Genomic DNA, 23,885 nt, shown 5'->3' with positions numbered 1-23,885 from the left:
AAGAACTGAAACTATAAAACTACTAGATGAAAACATAAGGAAGCATCTTCAGCAGGACCTTGTGTTAGGCAATAGTTTCCTAGATTTTACACCAAAAGCACGAGCATCAAAAGAAAAAAATAGATAAATATGACTATCAAAATTAGGAACTTTTGTGCAAAGACTATCTTAAAAGTGAAAAGACAATCTACTCAATGGAGAAAATATTTGGAAACTACGTATCTGATAAAGGTTTGATATCCAGAATTTATAAGAAAATCCTACAACAAAAAGACAAATAATCCAACTAAAAAATGAAAAAGAGACTCGAATAAACATTTCTTCAAAGAAGTTATAAAAATGGTCAAAAGCACATGAAAAGATGGTCAATATCATTAGCCATCAGGGCAATGTGAATCAAAACCACAATGAGATCATTTCACAGTCATTAGAATGACTACTATTTTTAAAATGGAAAGTAAGTGTTGGAGAGGATGTGGAGAACAGGAGCACTCATTTATGTTGGTGGGAATGTAAAACGGTATGGCTGCTGCGGAAGACAGTTTGGCAATTCCTCAGAAAGTTAAGTATAGAATTACCACATGCCCCAGCAAACCCCTTGCTCAGTATACCCAAAAGAATTAAAATCAGGGACTCAAACAGGTATTTACACACCAATGCCATAGCAGCATTATTCACAATTGCCAAAAGACAGAAGCAACCCAGTGTCCATCAATAAATGAATGGATAAACAAAATGTGGTATATACATACAATGGAATATTACTGCATATAGCCATTAACAGGAATGAAGTTCTAATTCATGCTACAACATGGATGAACCTTGACAACATCATGTTGAGTGCAATATGCCAGACACAAAAGGACAAATATTGTATGACCTCACTGATATAAAATAACTAGAATTAGCAAATTTAGCAAATAAATTAGCAAATAAAATAGCAAATTCATAGAGTTAGAAACTAGAATGCAGGTTACCAGGGGCTGGGACAAGGGTAGGGAATGGGGAGATAATACTTAACAGGTAGAGTTTCTGTTTGGGGTGACAGAAAAGTTTTGGTAATGGATAGTGATGATAGTAGCACAACACTATGAATGTAATTAACACCAGCAAATTATATATTTGAATGTGGTTAAAATGGGAAATTTTAAGTTATATATGTTACTGGAATAAAAATTTTTAAATGTATATGTATATATACTTTTAAAAAATTGTGTTTTTTTCCTATTTGTTGCAGTGGTATAGATGACTATTCTGTGACCTACTACATACTATCCCTACATATCACACTGAAGTCTCCCTACATATCATACAACCATGGTTCACAAACTCAGCTTTATATCAAAATGATCTGGGAAGATTTTTAAAACTACAACACATTATCCCCACCCCTAGAAGTCATTCTAGTACATGTTCAGCGGGTCCAGGAAATTTGTACTTTTAATAAGGGTCTTGGATGATCTCATAAAACCAGCATTTCTAAAGAAACTAATGCGTCTGCACCAGTAGTTCCTCCTCTTCTGTTCGCCAAAACTCAGTTTTTATAAGAAATTTAAGAATATATACCACACACAATGGACAAATTAGGAAAAGAGTATAAAATAACAAATTTAGGAATAACTACAAATTTAAAAGATAGAATGCTAAAATAAAATTTAAATGGCTTTTAAAAATATATTAGTGACAAGAAGATGAGGAAGGACAAAAACCACTAATTAGAGTACATGGTATAATACAATAGATGATAAAAGGAGACCCACTTAACTCAATTTTACTTCTAATTATTCTAGCAGAAAACAAAATTATCTTCAAATTTGAAAAAGAACATTGCTAAAAGTCAACAGAACTCTAGATAAATGAAGCATAAAGAATCCACTACCTACTCTAGTTGAACTCAAGTCTACATAAGTTAATTCAAGGGCACAGATGAAAATCTGGAAATGTGATAAGGGAAATGCTGCCAGTGAACTCTTAGAAATCATGAAAAATAGAAAGGTGTCAGACTGGGAACAAGAATATGTTGCCCCAATTGTCAAAATGCTAGTGTGAGTAATGGCAGAAAGGTGCATGACTAAGGACTGAGTCTTAAAATTATCTGATGCTGATGTAAAGTTATTATGCAGGTGACTTGTTAGCACTTATACAAGCAGCAGTATTTACTAAGAACAATGAAACCTTACCTATGTAGAGTTTACAAAGTATCTTCACACATATTACCTCATATCTTTGATTCTCACAGAACCCTGTGAAAAAGGGCAGGTAATATTATGACCCTTCTCCCACCCCACACACACACCCTTCAATATATTAGGCATATAGGGCTCAAAACTCTTGAGTTGCCCAGGCTAACTCACTCTTCAGTAGAAAATCAGAACTCAAACTCAAGTCTTCTTTTCTTAATTGAGTAATGTTTTTTGTATCACACTGTTCTTAAAGTCAGCATGAGCAAAGAATAAGTCATGCTGAAATGATATCTGAGATTTGCTTCAAAATAGAGAGGTGCAGAGCAGGAAATGGGTAGGGATATGGTAAGACTGGTTAGGAGTAGAAGCTGGGTAATGGGTACACGGGATTCATTTATAATAGTCTAGTTTGTTATATGTTTGTTATATGTTTCAGAACAAAACCAAACACAAAAAAAAACCCACATGTGGCAACATTCTTTGATAGGTTTATTGCACTGGTAATCAGAACACCAAAAATTTGGTATACCTGAATCTCTGTAATTTAAGCCATTTTTAAGTCTCACACAATATCCTAACAAGATATTAAGAGAGGATGAAAACTGTTATGCCTGAGTTTTTAAAATTAAATTTTATTGATAGGTATTAATAAAGCATATAATTCACCCAAGATGTACAACCAACGGTATTTGCTATAATCACAGAGTTGGGCACATGCCTGAGGTCTGACCTATGCACCAAGAGGAAAACAGCCAGGATGGTGAGATGTCTTGAAAACATATCTGATGAGAGATGATTGAAGAGTTAATAATTTTTCTGAAAAGAAAAGATCTGGGGAATATTTAAAATCTGTATCAACTTGTACACCAATGTTCACAGCAGTACAATTTACAATTGCCAAAAGATGAAAACAACCCAAATGTCCATCAACAGACAACTGGAAAAACAAAATGTTAATACACATACAATGGAATATTATTCAGCCATAAAAAGCAATAAAGTTCTGCTAAATGCTACAACACAGATAATCCTTGACAATATCATGTTGAATGAAAGAAGCCAGGCACAAAAGAACAAACATCAAATGATTCTACTTAAAGGTTATAAGGGTCCAGAGGAAGGGGGAAATGGGGAGTTAGTTATAGGTTTTCAGGGAGAGAATTTCCACTTTGGTGGTGTTGAGGTTTTGGTAATAGATGGTAGGCATGGTAGCACAACTTTGTGACTTTCATTAATAAGCTGAATTGTTGGTTCAAATGGTTGAAATGGGGGGAGGGGATGTCTTCAATTTTTTTCTCAATTTTTATTATGGTAACATATACACAACACCAAATTCCCCATTTTAACCACTTTCAGGTATACAGGTATACCTGTACAGGTATACCTGTACAGGTATACAATTCAGGTATACAATTTGGCCCAGTGGTTAGGGCGTCCGTCTACCACATGGGAGGTCCGCGGTTCAAACCCGGGCCTCCTTGACCCGTGTGCAGCTGGCCCATGCACAGTGCTGATGCGCGCAAGGAGTGCCGCGCCACTCAGGGGTGTCCCTCGCGTAGGGGAGCCCCACGCGCAAGGAGTGCACCCTTAAGGAGAGCCGCCCAACGCAAAAGAAAGAGCAGCCTGCCCAGGAATGGCGCCGCCCACACTTCCCGTGCCGCTGACGACAACAGAAGCGGACAAAGAAACAGACAACAGAAGCGGACAAAGAAACAAGACGCAGCAAAAAGACACAGAAAACAGACAACCGGGGGAGGGGAGGGGAATTAAATAAATAAAAATAATATAAAAAAAAAAACCATCCATGAACAACTTTTTCATCACCCCAAACTGAAACTCTATACCCATTAAAAGCAGTTAAGTCCCCATTCCCCCTGCCTCTCCCCACCATCATCCCACCCCAGCCACCACTCCCACAATCCCATTGTCCCTGGTAACCTGTAGTTGTCTGTATGCCTTCAAATATTTTTAAGGTAAAGGGACAAACATTCTGGAGTTACAGAGGGTAGAATTAGGAACAGTGAAGACAAGACTCAAAGAGAACAAATTCCAAACTTTGTTATCCTTTTATAAAAAGCACTACATTTCTTTTTTTATTTATTACCTCCCTTCCCCTGCACAATGGCTCCCTCATCTGTCTGCTCATTGTCTATTCGTCTTCTTTTAGGAGGCACCAGGACCAAACCCAGGACCTCCCATGTGGGAGGTGGGCACCCAACCGCTTGAACCATATCTGGCATCAGTTCATTGCACCAGCCCATTGCATCAGCTCATCTTCTTTAGGAGGCACCAGGAACCAAACTCGGGATCTCTCATGTCAGAGGTAGGCGCCCAACTGCTTGAGCCACATCCACTCCCAACACTCTTACTTTTAAAGCTCATGACTCATATACAGCCTGCTCATAAACCTTGTCAATAAATTTTCTGATATTTTCTCCCACCATCAAAAAAAATTGTCTTCTGATACAGTTTTCCCTCTACCTCACATCTACTATCATCTAAGTATCTAAGTGTTGCCTGATGAAATACAGGACTCCCAGTTAAATGTGAATTTCAGATAAATGGTAATATTTTAGTATAAGTATACCCCATCTGATATTTGGGACATACTTATTCTTTGTTTATCTGAAATTCAAAGTTAACTGGGCATCCTATACGTCTATTTGCTAAATTTTCTGACCCTAAATCTAGCTGACTGCAGTATCTAGATGGCCTACCTAACAAATGGTCTTCAACTTTTCTTGATCACCTCTATTCCAATGATTATGGCTATAACAAAACTATGGTCTCCAAATTCAGCTGAGTTCTGAATAGTGCCCAATATTGCTCAGTACCCTTAGTCTGCTCTCTCATTTACCTCAACAGCTTTTTTTTTTTTTTAAGATTTTTTTTTTTATCAGGAAGCTGACTTGGCCCAGTGGTTAGGGCGTCCGTCTACCACATGGGAGGTCCACGGTTCAAACCCCGGGCCTCCTTGACATGTGTGGAGCTGGCCCATGCGCAGTGCTGATGCGCGCAAGGAGTGCCATGCCACACAGGGGTGTCCCCCACGTAGGGGAGCCCCATGCACAAGGAGTGTGCCCCATAAGGAGAGCCACCCAGCACAAAAGAAAGTGTAGCCTGCCCAGGAATGACGCCACACACACAGAGAGCTGACACAAGATGACGCAACAAAAAGAAACACAGATTCCCGTGCCACTGACAACAACAGAAGTGGACAAAGAAGAATACGCAGCAAATAGACACAGAGAACAGACACCTGGGGTGGGGCAGGGTGGGGGGGAGGGGAGAGAAAGAAACAAATCTTTAAAAAAAAAAAAAAAAGATTTTTTATATATTTCTCACCCACCCTCCCATTCCTCCGTTGTCTGCTCTCTGTGTCCACTGGCTGTGTGTTCTTCTGTGTCCGCTTGTATTCTCATTAGGCGGCTTTAATACTGATCCTGGGACATTCCGGAGTAGAAGAGAGGCAATTACTCTCTTGTGCCACCTCAACTCCCTGTTCTGCTACATCTTATTTTCTCTCCTCTGTGTCTCATTGCGTCATCTTGCTGCACCAGCTCTCCGCATCAGCTGGCACTCCTGTGCGGGGTGGCTTTCCCACGCTGGGCAGGGCAGCACTCCTACATGGGATGGTTTTTCCACGTGGGCCAGCTTGCCCTCACCAGGAGGCCCTGGGCATCAAACCCTGGACCTCCTTATGGTAGATGGGAATCCAATCAGTTGAGCCACATCCATTTCCCCCAACAGCTATTATAATTCAAGGAAACTCATCCTTTCCTTCTCTACCATCTCATTTTCTAATCTCACTACCTGCATTTGGGTCCCTATCTTCTTCTACCTCCTATGGTATCTCATTCCATCATTTCCTTCTTGTACATTCTTCAAATTCTCCCACTAAAAGATAAACCATTAAATGAAATTATTTCCCAAAGCCTTCAAAAAAAAAGTAAAGGAAGGAAGTGGATGTGGCTTAAGCACTTGAGCTCCCCCCTACTATCCGGTTCGGTTTCCAGTGTCTCCTGGAGAAGACAAGCAAGACAGCAAGCTGGCAGGTGGGGCAGACACAGTGAGATGATGCAACAAAGACGACACAAAGAGGAAAAACAATAAGAGACACAACGAAAGTAGGGAGCTGAGGTGGCTCAAGCAACTGAGCGCCCCTCTCCCACATGGGAAGTCCAGGTTTGGTTCCCAGGGCCTTCTAAAGAGAAGATGAGGGAAGCAGATTTGGCCGAACTGATAGGGCGTCCGCCTACCACATGGGAGGTCCAAGGTTCAAACCCAGGGCCTCCTGACCTGTGTGATGAGCTGGCCCACGCACAGTGCTGATGCGCACAAGGAGTGCCGTGCCACACAGGGGTGTCGCCATGTAGGGGAGCCCCATGTGCAAGGAGTGCACCCCATGAGGAGAGCTGCCCAGCATGAAAAAAGTACAGCCTGCCCAGGCATGGCGCCGCACACACGGCGTGCTGACGCAGCAAGATAATGCAATAACAACAACAAAGGAGACACAGATTCTGGGTGCCGCTGACAAGAACACAAGTGGACACAGAGGAAAACACACTGTGAATGGACACAGAGAGCAGACAACTGGGGGGGGGAGCGGGGAAGGGGAATAAATAAAAATTAAAAATTAAAAAAAATAAAGAGGTTAAGTAATGTGCCAAGAGCTAGTTAATGGCAGAGAGCAGAAATGCATTTAGCCAAGGCATTCTGATTTCAGGATCAGCACTCTTAATTACATATACAAAAATTTTCAACTAATATCTTAACAGTAGTTCTCTTTGAGTCATACAAATGACTTTACTTTTTGTGATTTTGTAGCACTTTCCCTAATTCTACAATTAACATGAATTACTACTGTAAGTAATTTTTTAAAAAAATATCCAAACCGAGGTTAGACAATCAGCTATCAGGGATATTGCAGAAGTAGGATTTATATAATCTCAGATTCTTCTAAGGATCTATGACTAATCAATTAATGACTGGAATTATTTTGTTTTTCAGTCAGAAGATTGGCTCCAAAACTTAATCACTTAAAAAAAATTTAATCACTTAAAAAATTATAAAAGTCATGAACTATCACATCATACTTCTATTTTACAGATAATGAAACAAGCACAGAATCTAGGAGAATTACACAATGTAACAAAGGTAGTTTGTATCAGAGCAGAAACCAAAGCTCAGATCTTCATTGGTCTTTGTTGCCAACAGCTGACCAAAATAAAACTTACTATCTCTCACTGTCCCTACTGCAAATTCACTTATCAGGGGTCAAAAACTGAAACATAATAGGAAACACAAATGCTTCCCCCCGCCCCCACCTCCCTTAGTCCACTACCAGAAAAGAGGACATGCCTGGAATATACAGGCACAACATTTTCCCAGCCGCAAACCAGGACAGAGGTAAAAGATATTGGTAAAGACAGGAAAGTTGAAAAGATATTCCAAAAGACAAGATGAAGGATTTGAGAGGTAAAATGAAAAAAGAAAAGCTGAAAAAGTAAAGGTAACATGTAAAGGAAAAGAAGTAAAGCATCTAAGAAACTAACAGATCAAAGCACTCAAATATTACCAAAGTTAAAAGTCATCTCAAGCTCTCTCTGGGCTCAGAGCTAGTCTGTGGCAACTTGGCTAAATACACCAGGAACATAGGAATCTTCAGAAGGTACAGGGCCTGTTATGGTACCTCCCTCGGTAAAATGATGAAAGAAAATTAAAATCAGTCAGCTTGCCAAGTCCACTTGCTCCTTCTGTGGCAAAAGCAAAACGAAGAGATGTGTTGTAGGTATCTGGCTCTGTGGTTCATGCATGACAGTATCTGGTGGTGCCTGGGCCTACCCCACCACCTCTGCAGACACAGAAGTCCACCAGCAGGAGACCGAAGGAATTAAAGTCCAGAAGTATCACAATTTGAAACAGCTCTAGCCTATAATAAATGGGTTATGTTTTTTAAAAAAGGTCATCTCAAATTTAATCAAATTCTAAGTGGAATGTTCTTTTTTAGACTGAAAACCAACTTTACAAAATTGGACTGTGCAATGCCAAGATTTTTAAAAATGAATATTTAAATTGGTATCCTCACAAATTATTATTATTCTCACAAATTCTATTCTCTTATCTTTGGAATTCAACTCTCCTCAAGGATATAATGTTTAAAACTTATGTCTTAAAAATAAAAAACTTATGTCCATTCCTAAAACTTTGCCTCTCTGGTTTTATTTTTTCTCATGCAGTACAGAACTAGTAATAATCATGAAATGATAAAGAACAGAAAAAATATCATGTACATATTATGGTAATACATTTTTATGACTATTTACAGCTCCCTTTCAAGTAAAATATTCATACCTAAGACACTAAACAAGCCCATGACAGCCAGTAGGGGAGGTATTATCCCCATTTTACAGATGAAAACATAGAAAAATGAAGTTTAGAGAGATTAAGTGACTTGTCCAAGAACACACTGCAAGTTGCATAGTCAAGAGCTCTTTTACTGGGAAAAACATGTGACTCAACTGATAGAGCATCTGCCTACCACATAGGAGGTCCAGGGTTTGGTACCCAAGGCCTCCTGGCCTGTGTGGTGAGCTGGCCCATGCACAGTACTGCCGCACACAAGGAGTGCCCTGCCACACAGAGGTGTCCCCTGCACAAGGACTGTGCTCCGCAAGGAGAGCCACCCCGTGAGAAAAAAGCACAGCCCAGGAGTGGCACCACACACACACAGAGCTGATGCAGCAAGATGACACAACAAAAAGACACAGATTCCTGGTGCCTGACAAGAGTGCAGGTGGACACAGAAGAACACACAGCAAATGGAGAGAGAGAGCAGACCAGGGGTGGGGTCCATGGAATAAAAAAGGTTAAGAACCCCTGTTCTTATAAATATGCTGGTCTCACAAATTTGGGGTGGTAAAAATTGTTTTCTCATGCCCAAATTATTATGAGGGCCACACAAGAAATTAGCTGTCAGTAATTAAGCAGAAAAGGTCACTTAAGATTGTTGCTATCCATGAATACCCAAAAGGTCATTATTTCAATATAAAATTATATATAAAAATGATTTAAAGAAAAGTCCTTTAAAAGTCCTGCTATTTATTAAATTAACCTTGTGCCTCTTACTAGAGATATCACCCTGCTTGGAGATATCACCCTGCTTGGGGAGAAGGGGAGAAAGGGGAAAAGACTTCATGAGGAAAAGTTAAGCTCCCTAAAATTCAATTAGACAAGACACAAAGCTATAAAATATGAATAAGAGCAGGCAACAGCTTGTAGGCTTTAGTGGCAACTCTAAGCCAAATCAAAAGAGTGCCAGACTGTGGTTTAAAGAAAATACACAACGTGGAAGTTTGCACCTCAAGTTATTGCTACTGCAAAGTAATTAGTGCCATTTATAGTTAAAAAAAAAAAAAAAGAAAAGTTAAGTTTTAAAAGATAATTCAAATTCTCCATTATAATAGGATGGAATTCCATATTAGCCTGGGGTTTTCTTGTCCCAACAGAACCTCTTTTGATGATCTGGTCAATGGCTCAAAAGCCACTCTAGGAGAACCAAAGAATATAACTATGTATCATAGAACCCAACATCTGAGGCAGTCAAATATGCTCATATTTTAATTAGAGCACTATCAATACAAGCTAGTATATATGTTCTCTAACAGGGGTTCTTAACAAGGAGTCCATGAGCTTGAACTGAAATTCAAGAAAACATTCTTGTGGGGACATGTTGGTGCAGATGTGATATATTTATTAAATAATATACAGTATAGTGTGGACTTAGTAAGGGGTCTGTGGTTTTCACTTAACTGGCAAAGGGGTCCATGGAACAAAAAAGGTTAAGAACCTCTGTTCTGTAATGTAGAAATGTTCTTCAGCACAACCTTTAAGAGTTCTCTGTTTACTGAAGGCTTTATCACACAGTATAATACAGAAATTTACAAATTGCTGAAACAAACTTATATCAGTTACAATGTAAAACAACTTTGATCTTCTTCAAAGTAAAAAAAACAAACAAAACTTTTTCTCATATTTCCCCTCTCCACCCCCAAGAAAATGGGGTACCCTAAAAGATAGGTGAACTAAGCCAATGCTTTTATAAATACAAGCCAATCATCTGCAAAGAAATAGCTTTAAATGCCCACATTCTATTTCGGTATTGATTTTAAACCTTTTAACAGTTTATGCTAACCACAAACCTCCCCTTCTACTTCAATAGAACATTCTCCTCCTCAAATTTCCTTTAAAAAATGAACCTTCCTATACCTCCCAAGCCAGGACTCATATATGCAGACACCCACAAAACTCCCAATGAAGAACGGACTGAAGGCTAAGAAATACATGTGCAGACCACATGTTTCTAATCAATACATAGCTCCCCTTTGAAAAGCATAGTATTATAAAGCAACGACAGTCTATACAGAACCCCAGGACATCAAATTTGAAGGCTAAAACAAAAATGCCTCATAAAAGCCAAAATACTTTGAAGAACAAAAATGCAAAAATAAAGCATGCTTACTATTACATGTCACTAAACTTTTGTTTAAGAACAAAATTCTCTGTTATACACACCAAAAAAATTTTTTTCAGAAAAAATCTAATTTCCTGTTGGTCAAAAAGTCAAGTAAAAAGAGAAAAGTAGGGAAGCAGACTTGGTCCAATGGATAGGGGGTCTGTCTACCAAATGGGAGATCCACGGTTCAAACCCCGGGCCTCCTTGACCCATGTGGAGCTGGCCCATGCGCAGTGCTGATGCGCCAAGGAGTGCCCTGCCACGCAGGGGTGTCCCCCGTGTAGGGGAGCCCCATGCACAAGGAGTGCACCCTGTAAGGAGAGCTGCCCAGCAACAAAGAAAATGCAGCCTGCCCAAGCATGGCGCCACACACAAAGAGAGCTGACACAACAAGATGATGCAACAAAAAGAAACACAGATTCCCGGTGCCACTGATAAGGATAGAAGCGGTCACAAAAGAATATACAGCGAATGGACAGAGAGAGCAGACAATTGGGGGGTGGGGGTTAAGGGGAGAGAAATAAATAAATATTTTTAAAAAATAAAAAAAAGAGAAGAGTAAAAAACTGGAATAGTTAAAATCACTAACAATATTGCTGGCCCAATTCACACAGCATCTTATGACATTTTCCTATTATATTCCTCAAATTTAAAGTGCCATTTTATATATATGTGTGGCATATATATATGCCACAAATTAGATGGTAAAGAGAGAGGACAGATCAATTACAGACACCCATTAAATGTTACAGAAGGGTACTATCAGTGCCCTAATTATTTTTCAGTGATTGCTAATGTACGCTACATATTGGCCAAGGTACATACCCAAGGAATAACCATATCTATCTCCCTTATACACACTAGTCAATCTCTCACTTAGTGAAAACACACTAATCAGTTAAGTATTTTCTATAAAGAAAATTAATAAATCTTACATTTGAATAATTTTAGACTTTTCAGAGTACTTCACATTCATTATCCTATCAGACCATTGCAAAAAAAGTTCACTCTAGGGGAGAAATGTAAATATATGCACAAGTTCCTCCTTTAAGCTCACTCTTTACCCATTCCTAAATTAAATATCCATTAACTTACAACATTGAGGCTATCATAAACACTGAATTAAAAATAAGTCATTTAAATTTAAAACAATGCCAAAAATTATCACTCCTTTTATATCCAATCTACCCTTCAACCAGGAGTCAAACCAAAAACATAAAAAACTGTGTGCTCATAACAGTGCTTGGCTCTGGAATAACTTTAAGAGAATCCTAACAGGGCCTTCTTGCTTTTCACAAATTATGCACTCTAAGGATAAAGAGATAAAAAGAAAACAATGCTCAGCTGTGTTCAAACAACCCTCCTGAGGGCAGAAACTTTACAGTGTGGTTTAGAACCCCAGGTGACAAGGACACCAAGAAGTGAGATAGCAGTAAGTATAAAAGGACTTTGTGAAGGAAAAAAATGAAGCTTGAGCTGGACCTTGAAGGATGGACAGGAATTAGAAAAGCACAAAGGAGGAAGAAAAAGCATTCAGGCAGGGGCAGGCATAAACAAAGACCTGGAGGCAGGAATAAGCACGCTATGTACAAAAAACACTGAGCTGACCTGCCTGGAATGGAGGAGCATGCTAAGGCATAATGAGAAACAGTTTGGTAAACTGAGTGGGGTCAACTCCCACAAAGTGCCACAATGGACTGTTGTGGCACAGAGAGATGGTATGGAAATATAAAAATCATTGAATATTTAAACTAGAAAGAGAATTTTAGAGATTCTCTAGCCAAGTATTTTCCAATAGATTAGGAAATCTAGGCTCTACAGACATCCAGTAGCTAGTATAGGGACAGAGGCGATGAATAGAACACCCAGACCCCCATTAGGACCTCCTGTTCAGTACGGCCAGATAGTATCATAGAGAAAGCACATCTGTAAAATGGAGATGACACCTGTACTGCCCACTGTACAAGGATGAGCAAAAACAATATATACATGGATCTGGCAATGGCATACACTCAAATATTAAGTCTTTGCAACTAGAGGACACTGGTTTCAAGGGTTAGTGGAACACCAGTGATATTATAACTGAGCAAAGACCACTATGTTTTGCCAGAAGGAATCACTTTTAAGAAAGCAGCAATCCAGAAGGAAAGCAAAGGCAAAACCTAGTTACAGAGGAAATCAGTAAACAGTAGAGGCAGCAGGTATCTGTCAACAAAAAGAAGAAAAGCATTAATCCACAGAGAAAGCTATAAGACCAAGTAAATGTTCAACAAAAAGGAAATCTTCTTAAGTCTGAAAGTGAAAAGGAAGAAGCTCATATAAAGGACTAAAAATGCTAGATAAGGGGAGGCTGTGGAGGGGGGGACAGGACTGATACAGAGAGCTAATTGAGGACCAGCTGGAGGAAATAAAGGGAGAAAAAAGAGAGTTCCAGAATAATGAATAAGCATTATTTCTCACCATAAAATTATCCCTCACCATAAAAGAGTATTCCTTTTCAAGTTATTATAAGGCTTTATAAAAATGGCAGACCAGGCTTTAAGAACAAGGCTAGAAGATTTTTTTAAAGCTCAAAACAGCTTCAAAGTTTTACAAATTATCTACTTGGCCAATTAACATGTGGTTTGCAACTTCAAAGAGATTTATCAGTCATTTTATACTATGAGTTTTATGCCACATACTCAAAGAACATTCAGACTGACATTCAATTTACAAGACCAAGCAATAGTTGGCATACGCTATTACAAATTAAAAATCAGTTTATCCTATAACATATTCTTAAAAATGTTACTTTTTGGCTTTTTATGTACTGTTTTTACTTGACCCGATATGGAAAATATAAGTGCTTTAAATAAACATATCCACAATAAAGCACTTTTAATCCTTTTTTATTTTTCATTTCTTAAAAAAAAAAAACTACACATAACCACATTTTTTCTTTACTCCCTTTTAGAAATAAGGACTGGTAGGTCACACGGAGCTAGAAGGGTATGTAGACAGGCATGGCATGCCTAGATATTCTTCCAGCTAAAACAAGAAAGAATCTCTCTAGTTCACTAAGAAAACAGGCTAATGAGCCTCAATTTAAAGCTGCACACCTGAAGTTCGCCAATTTCAATTTAGAAACTATTTAGCACCATAAAGACAGGTTAAGTAGAGGCAAAAGATACGACTGATACATTTAACTTTTTATCACTTTCATTTCCCTAATCAAGGAGGTAATTCCTTTTAAAATTGTTCAATTCAGGTCACAAATACCAAATCTAGGTGCAAAAACATCGGCAAGTTACAAAAATTCTAGTTTACCCACTTGGAAACAAGTACTTGAGCTCAAAATGTCAAGTGTTTGCTGGGTCTGCTGCACAGAGTTGCTGAGCAATACCTGTCAGAGTACAATGTCTGTAATCAGCAGTGGCTAGTAATGCATTTCTGCTTTAATCACCAAAAGTATTAGAAGTCCAAAGAAAACATCAATCATAAGCAGAGTTGCCATCTTTAGACATGCACATGCTCTCTGGGGACTGAAGAGGTTCAACATGTACATATCTTAAGCTGTCATAAAAAGAAGTGTGACAGCCCCCCTCCCTCCCTAGCCCCAGGGAAACAAAGGACAATATTTCCAAAATTCAAAACTTTAAGAAATACTTAAAACATTTAACATTCTTACACAGATATCTCTCATTGTATGTAGGGCTTTTTCTCCCAATAAAAAAAGTAAACTCTTCTTTCCTAACAATATTTAATGGATTATTAAATTCTATGGGATACTTAAAAGAGTATTCCCCCTAATATTTCAGCATTTAATACTTTTTATACTTAGGCTTTTGTTGTTAGATCTGCCATGTGGCCTTGGCAAGTCACAATCTCTCTGGACCTCAGTTCTATAAAAATATTAATTTCAATTTTAAGATACACTAATCTGTATCAAACATTTTATTACTTCTACAATAAGTTAATGTACTTAATGTACTTAAGTTCCTTATGCTAATTACTGAAACTGCTTATGCTTTTGTATCTCGAAATCAGTGGTCTTTAACCCCGTAAAAGAAAAATATGATAAATAATTTGTCCTATGTATCTCTCCCTTCGTTACAATATAAGAAATAAAGAACAATGCTTCTGTTTTAAAAACCTATGTCCTTAATTTTTAAACAGATGTTGGTGAGTTTGATTCTACAAAATGCATAAAGCAAACAACAAAGCCTGAGGTCTTTTAACACTGGGAACAGAGAGAGAAAAACATTTTCTTGAAACATAGGGCAGGTAATAAAAATCATTTATCTTAATATTTGGAGAACTATCTTTTTCTTATGTGGCAGATAAGCCTAGAGCTTGACAGATAAGAAGTAAATAAAGTTAAATAATAATTGGGAACAAAAACTGTGGTGTAAATCCTTTAAATCCCTGCAATCAAACTATGCTGTCCAGAAGATTTAGTTTTGGGGTTCATCTATGTGCCTTTTAAATGCGTTTTAAAAATTATAAAGAGAAAGTATTTTCTATCAAGTTTTAAAACCTAATGCCCTATCAATAATGCAATCCATTACATGCAGTAACATTTTATTTCATCAATTAGATTAGTAGTATAGCTGGTCTCGGATGCCTTTTGGTGTAGAAGCAAAATGATAGGGGTAAAACAAGTTTTTCAAATCGTCTCAAACAGCTTCATAATTCCATTTATCTAAGTAGGTTTTTTTCTCAGCTTCCTCTACCTATTCCCAAATATCTTTCAGGTAGGTCATAAACACTATGAATACTGTAAAGACATGGTTATGAATCAAATAAAAGAGGAGATTCCCAGCTCCCTTCAGCAACTCATAGTCAGTTAACCAGTAAACAAAATAGATTGACTTAACCTTAAACAATTCCCTCATCAAAGGAAGCCCATGCTGCCAGATGCAAAAAAAAAGCAACATTTTAAATTATCCCCAACCACCTACAACAACACAGTTAAACCAATTCCCACTGACAAAAGGCTGTGTGTGCATTCATTCCGATCAGTCCCAGGATGTAGTGTGTGAAACTAGGGATGAAAAGTCACCTCTCCATGCTATAAACTTTTTTCCATTCCAAATATTCTCAATGAAAGTTCTCTTGTCAGCCAAGAGCCAAGAGTTAAAAGCAACAACAAAACAGCAGCAGAATTATTTGTTCCAGGACCACATCTCAGCTGGTCTTTGCTCTCTGTTCTCAGAGAGTGGCTCAGATGCAGTTTCCCACTTTGCTTTCACCCTTTTTACCTTACTCCCCAAGATTCTCACTGAAAAATACAATATCACATCCTCAGACGGCTGACAAAATACAGGGGAAATCGCAAGGGAAAATATTTCAGAAGCAGGAGGGACAAGAATCACGGTTTCCACGGCAAACGGCAATGTAAAAGCCAGTCTCGTCTCATCGGGAAATGGGGGGAGGAGGGGGCGCGTCCGTGGGACAGGGGGGCATCAAAAAGACGTGCAGTCTTGTATGCACTTGGAGCTCTCAGGGCAGGCTGAGGCGAAAGAGCACAAAGTCAGTAAGAAAACCTGTGCTCGCTCTGCCTCCTTCTACTCTTCCCCCTCCAAGAGAGGAAGCTGAAGAAACTGGAGGAGAGGAGGGGAAAGAAGGGGGGGGGGGTATCGTTCTCCTATTGGGGGTACACAAGACAGGCCTTAGGGTTCCTTCAATTACTCACCCCCAGTTAGAAGGTCCATGGAAGGAAGAGATAGAGACAATCCCTAATCGTTACCCACCTTGGTTCAAAAAAAAAAGGGGGTGGGGGGGTGGGAGGGGATGATTAAATCCAGATGGAAAGCCCCTGAAAGCATCCCCCGGTCACTCATCCCTATTAATGAACCCAAGGGCTGCGGATAAAGGGACTGGAGGGTCGGAGGGGTGGTCAGGGAAAGGCCCCACCCCCGAATGAGCAGGGAAAGGGAGACCGAGCTACCAGCCGTCCCCTCTGCCCCGCACCTCCCCCTTTGCCACCCCCACTCTTTCCCCTTCCTTTCCTCCAGAGCCCAAGGCAGCCGCGGGGTGGGCGGCTGCTCCTTCCTCCCCTCACCCATTCCTTCCCCACCCCCACTCCGCTCCCACCTCCCACGGGCCCGTTACCTGCTCGTCGAAGCGGTTGACCACGGCCTGGACCCATTCCACCGGCCTGTGCGCGGCCATGTCCTCCCCGCGGCCGGGGGGCTGCGGAGGGACGCGTCGGCCGGCGCCCAGGGCCGGGAAGAGGGCGGGGAGCGGGGGCCGAGGTGAGGGAAGAGGAGAGAAGAGGGTCTGTGGAGTGCAGACTCCGAACGTTCCCACGGGGTGGGGATGGGGGAGCCGAGCCGGGAAGGGGAAAAGGGAAGGGGGCGTTAGCAAGGAGGCTGGGGGGAAGGGGCGGGGGAAGGGGACCCGGGGAGGGGAGAGGGCCTCTTGGTCGCTCTCCCCACTAGCGCCGTCTCCCCACAGCCATCACAGTCCGAGACGCCGCCATGACACCCCACCGGAAGTGGGATCCTTTCCACGGCCCGGGGAGAGGGAGAGCAAGCGAGCTAGAGATTAAGAGCGCGGCTGGGAAAGGGGAGGGGGAAGCGAGAGGAAAGGGGGCCTGCCGCGCATGCGTCCGCGCCGGCCGGTTTCATTAATGAAAAAGCGAGTCCTCCTGGAGATGACGTCACCTCACTCCTTAGGGCCGCGAGACGCGCGTCCCTCAACGCCGCGGGGCTCACTAGACTTGGGCTCTGGGCTCTGCCGGCGAGAGTCGGAGCTGACCTGGGAGCTCGCGCTCCCGTCCCCACCGCCACCTCAGGTTCCCCCTCCCCCGCTGGCCGCCAGACTTGGATTGCTCCCCGGGCTGGAAGTGAAGGCGCCCTGAGGCTAGCTTTTCTCCTAACGCACAAATCTCCGGCGCTGCTCTTCTGAGGAGGCTGTGGTGAGCCTCTCTGGCAAAAAGTAAGGCACTCAACCTCGGGTTTCCAAGTACTTCGTAGTTGCTAGAGACTGTTGAGAATCAGGAAAAAGTAAGGCCAAAAGTAATTTTTTTAAGTCGCGTAAGTCCCAATGCTAGATCCAGTGGCAAAGTATTCAGACTTAGGAATCTCAGTCCAGACTTCCTCTGCTTACATACACCCAAGTTAATAAAACTTTTGCACAGTTGAGAATAGATTCAAGTTGCATCATCCACAAAAAGCCTTTGAGTGTTCCACATAACGTTATTAATTCAACAAAATCACCTCATTTAAATCCGTCGACAAGCCTTCCCAATAGATACATTATCCTCATCTAACAGATGAGAATAGATCGCAAGAGGTTCAGTGATTTGCCCCTTTGCCTCAGGTCAGAGTTGATGAGCAGCAGAGTCAGGATGCAAACCCAGATGCTTTAATCCCAAAGACAGAGAGACAGACTATGGGTCTCCTGAAACAAGACATTCCCTATGACCCCAATATAAGTATTGAAAGGACTTCATGTGGAAATGCTTCTTTTTGTTGTTTTTGAGGTGGGGGCGGGGATTGAACCCCAGGACCTCTTATGTGGGAAGCCAGCACTCAACCACTGAGCCACATCGGCTTCCCTGAGTTTGTTTGGGTTTTTTTTCCATTTTATTGTTCTTTTTTTTGTTTCTTTGTTTTTTCCGGGAGGCACTGGGAACCAACCCTGAGACCTCCCAGGTGGGTGGCAGGCGTGCAACTGCTTGAACCACATCTGCTCACCACGTGGAATTGGTTTTGACAGCTTTATAGGAAGAGGATTCATCCAAAACAATGAATGACCCCTCTACACCCAATATTGAGCTTTGAAATGCCTTCTCTTTCTCAATGTATTTTACTTAGGCTAATGTTAAAATGAGTTTACACATCCTGAGCACCTGCTAACAGCGAGTTGGGCAACACAGAAGGGCGACAAGGCAGAGCAAAACTAGAATTTTCACTTTGCCACAGAAAATCCACAAAGCCAATAATAATTCATGTATAGAGATATATCCACGACAGAAGTTTCCAATCCATGGACTGGTGACTTTCCAAAATACATAGATAATTAATGTTTCATTCCCCTAGAACAAAGGACAGAGTCTTAAAGATGCAACATGAATACTGAGTAATTTAGATGATGCCAAAAATGATGATGACAAGGTTGAAGAAGGATGCATCTCAAATGAAGGACCATATATGCCTTCCCCAACTAGCACCTGTGAAGAGCTTTCACACCCCAGAGAGCATCCAATGCCTCCATGTCACTGTTAAACTTGAGACTCACAATCTTCTTTACTTTTTCATACTTCCTCTGAAAACCCTAATGGCTTTCTTGTTGCCATGGCATTTTGCCTCATCTATTCCCCTCATCTTCACATTCCTATACTGAACACAACTACCCAAAACTCTGGCTCCCTTGCCTCCAGTGGAATGCCATTACTAAGTTCCTTCTGTGCCTCTCTTTGTCTCTGGTTTCCTCTCCATTTCCCCATTCCTCTAAATCTGGGGTAAAGACACCCAAACTTCAGGCCTTGGCTCTCTGCTCTTATTCCTTTACTCAGTCTCCAGCCAGCTGGTTACCAATTCATCCTAATCAGTGCCTCCTGTTCTGTTGCCTCACCTGGTATTATGCCCACCCCACCCTTACTGGTGAATCTTTTAACAGTTGCACTGCTTCAGTAGGCCTCCATCTATCAGCTGGCCAGTGGGTGTTTCCACCACTAAATCAGACCACCATTCATGGGACTAATTGGTTTAGTTCAGATTCTCTGGAAAATCAACTCAGAGGTAGAAATTTGCAAGCAGGAAATTTCCAAGGGAATGCTCTTGGGATCAATACTGTGCAGGAGGAGTTGAACTAAATGCAAGCACAACCAAGGCCCGTGATCCCTTAGGGAGCTCTGGAGCAGGGATAGCCCTTCAGAGTTACCCCCCTCGAGGCCTGCAGATACTAGTTTTTGGTGTAGGCTCCCCTGTGGAGTGGTGTGACCTCTTCCTCGGAGGGCAATTCCCTGGATAAGGACTCAGCTGAGAACTGTTGGTCACTAACATTCCCAACAGCTGGGGAAATGAGTACCCCAATTGTGAAGCAGGACCAGGTGTGGCATAAAGCCCTGTGCTCTTTGGTTTGCTGGGGTGCTTGGTGATGCCAGCATAAGCAGAGGGTAGGTAAAATGGAGGGAATGTTACTGGAACAAGACTCTTAAAGAAAAAATCTGCAGAGATTTTCACCTGACCAAAAAACAGAATGAACAAGAGAGATGCATTTAAAACTGTAGCAAACGCTAGTAGTTCCTTTGAACACCCATATTAGACAGTGCAGAAAGGGGGAAATTGTGATACAAATCTAATTCTATTCTACTCTGAAGTCCATGCCTTTTCACTAGACCAGAGCTAGTCAAACTGGTACTTCATGGGATAGACTCAGACAGTAGATGTGTTTTGCTTGGCTGCACGGTGTTTTTTAAAAAATGTGACTTGGCTGCCACCATGTAAAAATTGGAGGAGTTTAAATAAAGTTCAGATTTCCAGCTTCTCTTGACTAACCATGTGATCTAGCAACATTGGGTCTACATTCCTGCATGGCAAAATAATTGCCTAGAGGTGCATGACAGTCCACCATAGTCTCTATGTATTACCTTCTTCAGCATTTTAGTTTCGAATTCCTGCCATATGATAAGCTGCCTGACACAGTATATGGTGCATAATACACATTTTGGATATATGGTACATAATACACATTTTGGACAGTAACTACTGGTTTAGTGGAATTAATGAATTTAATTGGAGAGGAAGTTAGGGTGAAATCTAGACCTCCAAGTGTAATAAGAGCCTTGTGGCAGACAGTGGAGGAAAGGAGCAAAAGACTCAGAAGTGGACATCTAGAGTAGATATACCATGTATAGCCTACCAGCTGACTGTGCTCTGCTCTTTGTCAGGAGCAATAAAGACCATACTAGTGAGAGACACCAGCATCACTGAGACACCAGTGGTGGCCTTCTCCGCAGGCCAGGGCTTTTGGTAGGAGATGCTGTTACAGAGCTAGGCTCCCTGATTGCAGTCGGCCTGATTGGAGCTTGACAAAATATGGACCAGGTGGCAACACTTAATCATCAGAAGCAAGATTAAGTAATATCATTATAAGTGACAAGATGAGAGTGTTAATCAAGGGGGCCTAACTCATGAAAAGCTATGGAGATAGGTAATAGAACACTGTGTATCTAGAGAAAAGATAGATGGGCAGGCAGCCAACAAGGATTCAATCTGTATGGTCTTTTTTCTTTTTAAAGATTTATTTCTCTCCCTTCCCCCCCCCCCCCCCCCCCACTGTCTGCTCTTTGTGTCCTTTCGCTGTGTATTCTTCTGTGTCTACTTGTATTCTTCTGGCAGCACCAGGAATCTGTGTCTCTTTTTGTTGCATCATCTTGCTGTGTCAGCTCTCTGTGTGTGCAGTGCCACTCCTGGACAGACTGCATTTTTTCGCATGGGGTAGCTCTCCTTATGGGGGGGAGGCACCCCTGCATGGCACGGCACTCCTTGTGTGTGGCAGCACTGTGCGTGGTCCAGCTCACCACATAGGCCAGGAGGCCCTAGGTATCAAACCCTGGACCTCCTATATGGTAGGCAGGTGCTCTATCAGTTGAGCCACATCAGCTTCCCCGTATAGTCTTTTAAAAAGTCAAGGGTGGATGATGAGGAAGCTGAGGGATGATGCTCCAATAAAAAACCATAACCCTTTGCCCAGGGACCTGAGCCAGTTTTTAGACCAAGAATTCATTGACTGAAGAATGGATTCCCAGCCAGTATATAATATAATGAGTAATCTGGTCTTCCCTGAATATATAATTAAAAAGGACATACTTGGTGGTTTGCAGAACCCCTACATTAGTTCCTTAGCCTGTAGAGTAAGAGCTTTCATAGTGGGGAAAGTCAAATGGAAGCTTTTGAAACTGCACCACCAGCCCCAGGTAAGATACTTTTTTTTTTTTATTGCGCCGTCTCCTTCCCCCCCTCCCCCCCCCCCCCCCCAGGAGAATAACAAAAATTAGAGTGCAAGTACAGAGAAGCCAGGGTGGCAGGGATGAGACTTTACAAGGGCCCAACAGCATGGGCTCCCTCTCACCAAAGCGGATTTAGCTACTGATGCTGCCAGCAGCAGACACCAAAACTCAGCCCCCAATGTAGCACCAGCCCGCATGACTTTCCACACAGGTGTTAACCTCAAGGGCACTCCACAGTGAACTTTCTGGATGGAAATCTCCATGCAAAGTCTGTCTCCTTGGGACCATCTGACACATCAGTTCAAATGGCAGCACCTCCTCTTACTAACTGTGCAACTCTGATGTGTTAATTCATTACTCTAAGCCTCACTTAGCATCTCTAAGTGGGGATGATAGTAGTAGTAGTTGCTTCATAGGCTGTCATGAGTTAAATAATAGGTATAAGGGGCTTGCCAGTGCTTGGCATCCAGTAGGTATTTCCAATTAGTGAGAGGAGAACCCCAAAAAAGTGGGAATACAAAGGATCCAGTTTGACTCGAAAAAAAAAAGCAGTGGAAAGAGAAGGGGAGGAAAGAGGAATTTACATGCGTGTATATGTGTTTCTAACTGTCAGGGGAAAATATAACACACCCTTCTAGTTGCTGAGCCATCATTCTTTCCTCTCTCCCCCAATTTTGTTCTGAGGAAACAATGTGCCCAGTTTACAAAAACAAGCAAAAAACCTCACCTTTTCAGGCTCCCTTTTTGTGAAAGGTGGCCAGATTACCCAATTCCACCAATGACATGTAAGCAGAACTCTACTGAGTGAGGTTTCCCAAAAAATCTGTTGTTTTCCTGATGTGTGTGTGTGGGGAGGCGGGCAGGCAGGCAGGAGAGAGACAGACAGCTGGCAAGCAGCTTTTGTCATTTGCCTTTTGTTTTTCTTCCTGCTGAGAGCACAGACTCCAGACCCAGAGGTGAAGAAGCCATTTTGCTGAAGATGGCAGAGCAAGAAGTAAAAGAAACCCAGATCCCTGATGTTTCTTCAAGCAATTATACCAGTCCTGAACTGTCTGCCTCTGGAGTTCTGGTTATATAAGAAAATCAAACCTCTGTTTTGTTAAGCATGTGCTTCTAGGTTTCAGTTATATGCAGCTGAATGCAATCCTAATTGACACCAGTGGCTAGGAAGAAATGGAAAGAGAGGAGCTTTAAGCAACTGCTGAACAGGGAGAGACCTAGAGGAAGGGAAGAAAAGGTAATTTTCATAAGTGCCACTGTGGGTTATAATTTGAATAATATAGATAGGAATTACGTTCACTTTTGATTGCTAAATTCTTTGTCTGAATATAACATCACCCCACAACTGGGCCAAGTGGGACCTAGCACTTACTTGAGTTATCATTAAATAAATGTTCATATCATCATCATAAGTAGTAGTATCATGAGTACTAACAAAACACTAGAATAAAAACATTGTGAGATACAAAGAGAAATAAGAAATAATTAACATTAGCACGCCTTCCCTGTTTTTATTTTTCCCTCCATCTATCCCTTAAAACCCAACATATCCTCCCATGACTGAAGTTGTGAAACCACTCCAGTTCTTACTATCCTGATCTTTAACGTGACCTTGCCATCTGTCTTCACCTCAGATGCTGGTGTGCTAGGCCTCTAGCTGTTACACTAAACTGCAGGAGAGCCATAATAAATTTGTTTTGATTGATTAAGCAAAGAGGAGCAGCTGGAAACAATTAGTTACTCACTAATTGTTACCAAATGCCTAAGTAACAAAAGTTACTATGAGGACTCATCCCATGTGTTCCCATCTAGCCATTAAAAAGGGGAGCTATAAATAGCTGAGAAAGAAATATTTTCCCTTCAGTTTTTGGTGATATAGTGAGTCTCCCAAACTTTAGTTTCTGAGAACTCTGCTTACATCATTCATTGTGAATGCCTATCACAAGCCATGTACTATGCTAAGTGTAGTCATGAAAGAGAAGCAATTTCTAACTATAATGTATGGCAGAAGTAAAAGAAACTGCCTTTCAAGGAGTGTTTACCTTATGTTGGGCACTGTGCTACAAACTTTATATGCAATATATTTTGAAAACTTCATACAACCATATGAGGTAGATATTATTGGCCCCATTTTACAGATAAGGAAACAGAGCCTCAAAAAGATTGAGTAATTTGCTCAGGTCAACCTGCTAGTAAGTGGTGAGGCTGGTATTTAAACCCAGCTCTGTCTTGTCTTCTGGTCCAT

At 41.3% G+C, this 23,885-nt stretch overlaps 1 protein-coding gene across 13 annotated transcripts in view; it reads right to left on the bottom strand.

The window, feature by feature from the left end:
* The window catches only part of NF1 (neurofibromin 1), a 298,008-nt gene extending 280,687 nt beyond the window's left edge, over nt 1-17,321 (bottom strand). For 5 of the 13 annotated variants that reach the window (XM_058283823.2, XM_058283826.2, XM_058283824.2 and 2 more), the window contains exon 1: nt 16,792-17,260. In XM_058283823.2, coding sequence (XP_058139806.1) covers nt 16,792-16,851 — 60 coding nt within the window. In that variant the 5' untranslated portion in view covers nt 16,852-17,260. Of the gene's footprint in view, nt 1-16,791 lie in introns of all 13 variants that reach the window. The other 8 variants (XM_058283829.2, XM_058283833.2, XM_058283830.2 and 5 more) reach the window with 5 other exon arrangements.
* Between the last annotated feature and the right edge of the window lie 6,564 nt (nt 17,322-23,885).

This window comes from Dasypus novemcinctus, chromosome 21 (genome assembly GCF_030445035.2).
Source record: "Dasypus novemcinctus isolate mDasNov1 chromosome 21, mDasNov1.1.hap2, whole genome shotgun sequence".
Lineage (NCBI taxonomy): Eukaryota > Metazoa > Chordata > Mammalia > Cingulata > Dasypodidae > Dasypus > Dasypus novemcinctus.
Note: the sequence above shows the minus strand (reverse complement) of the source record. Positions and strands in the feature narration are given on the sequence as shown.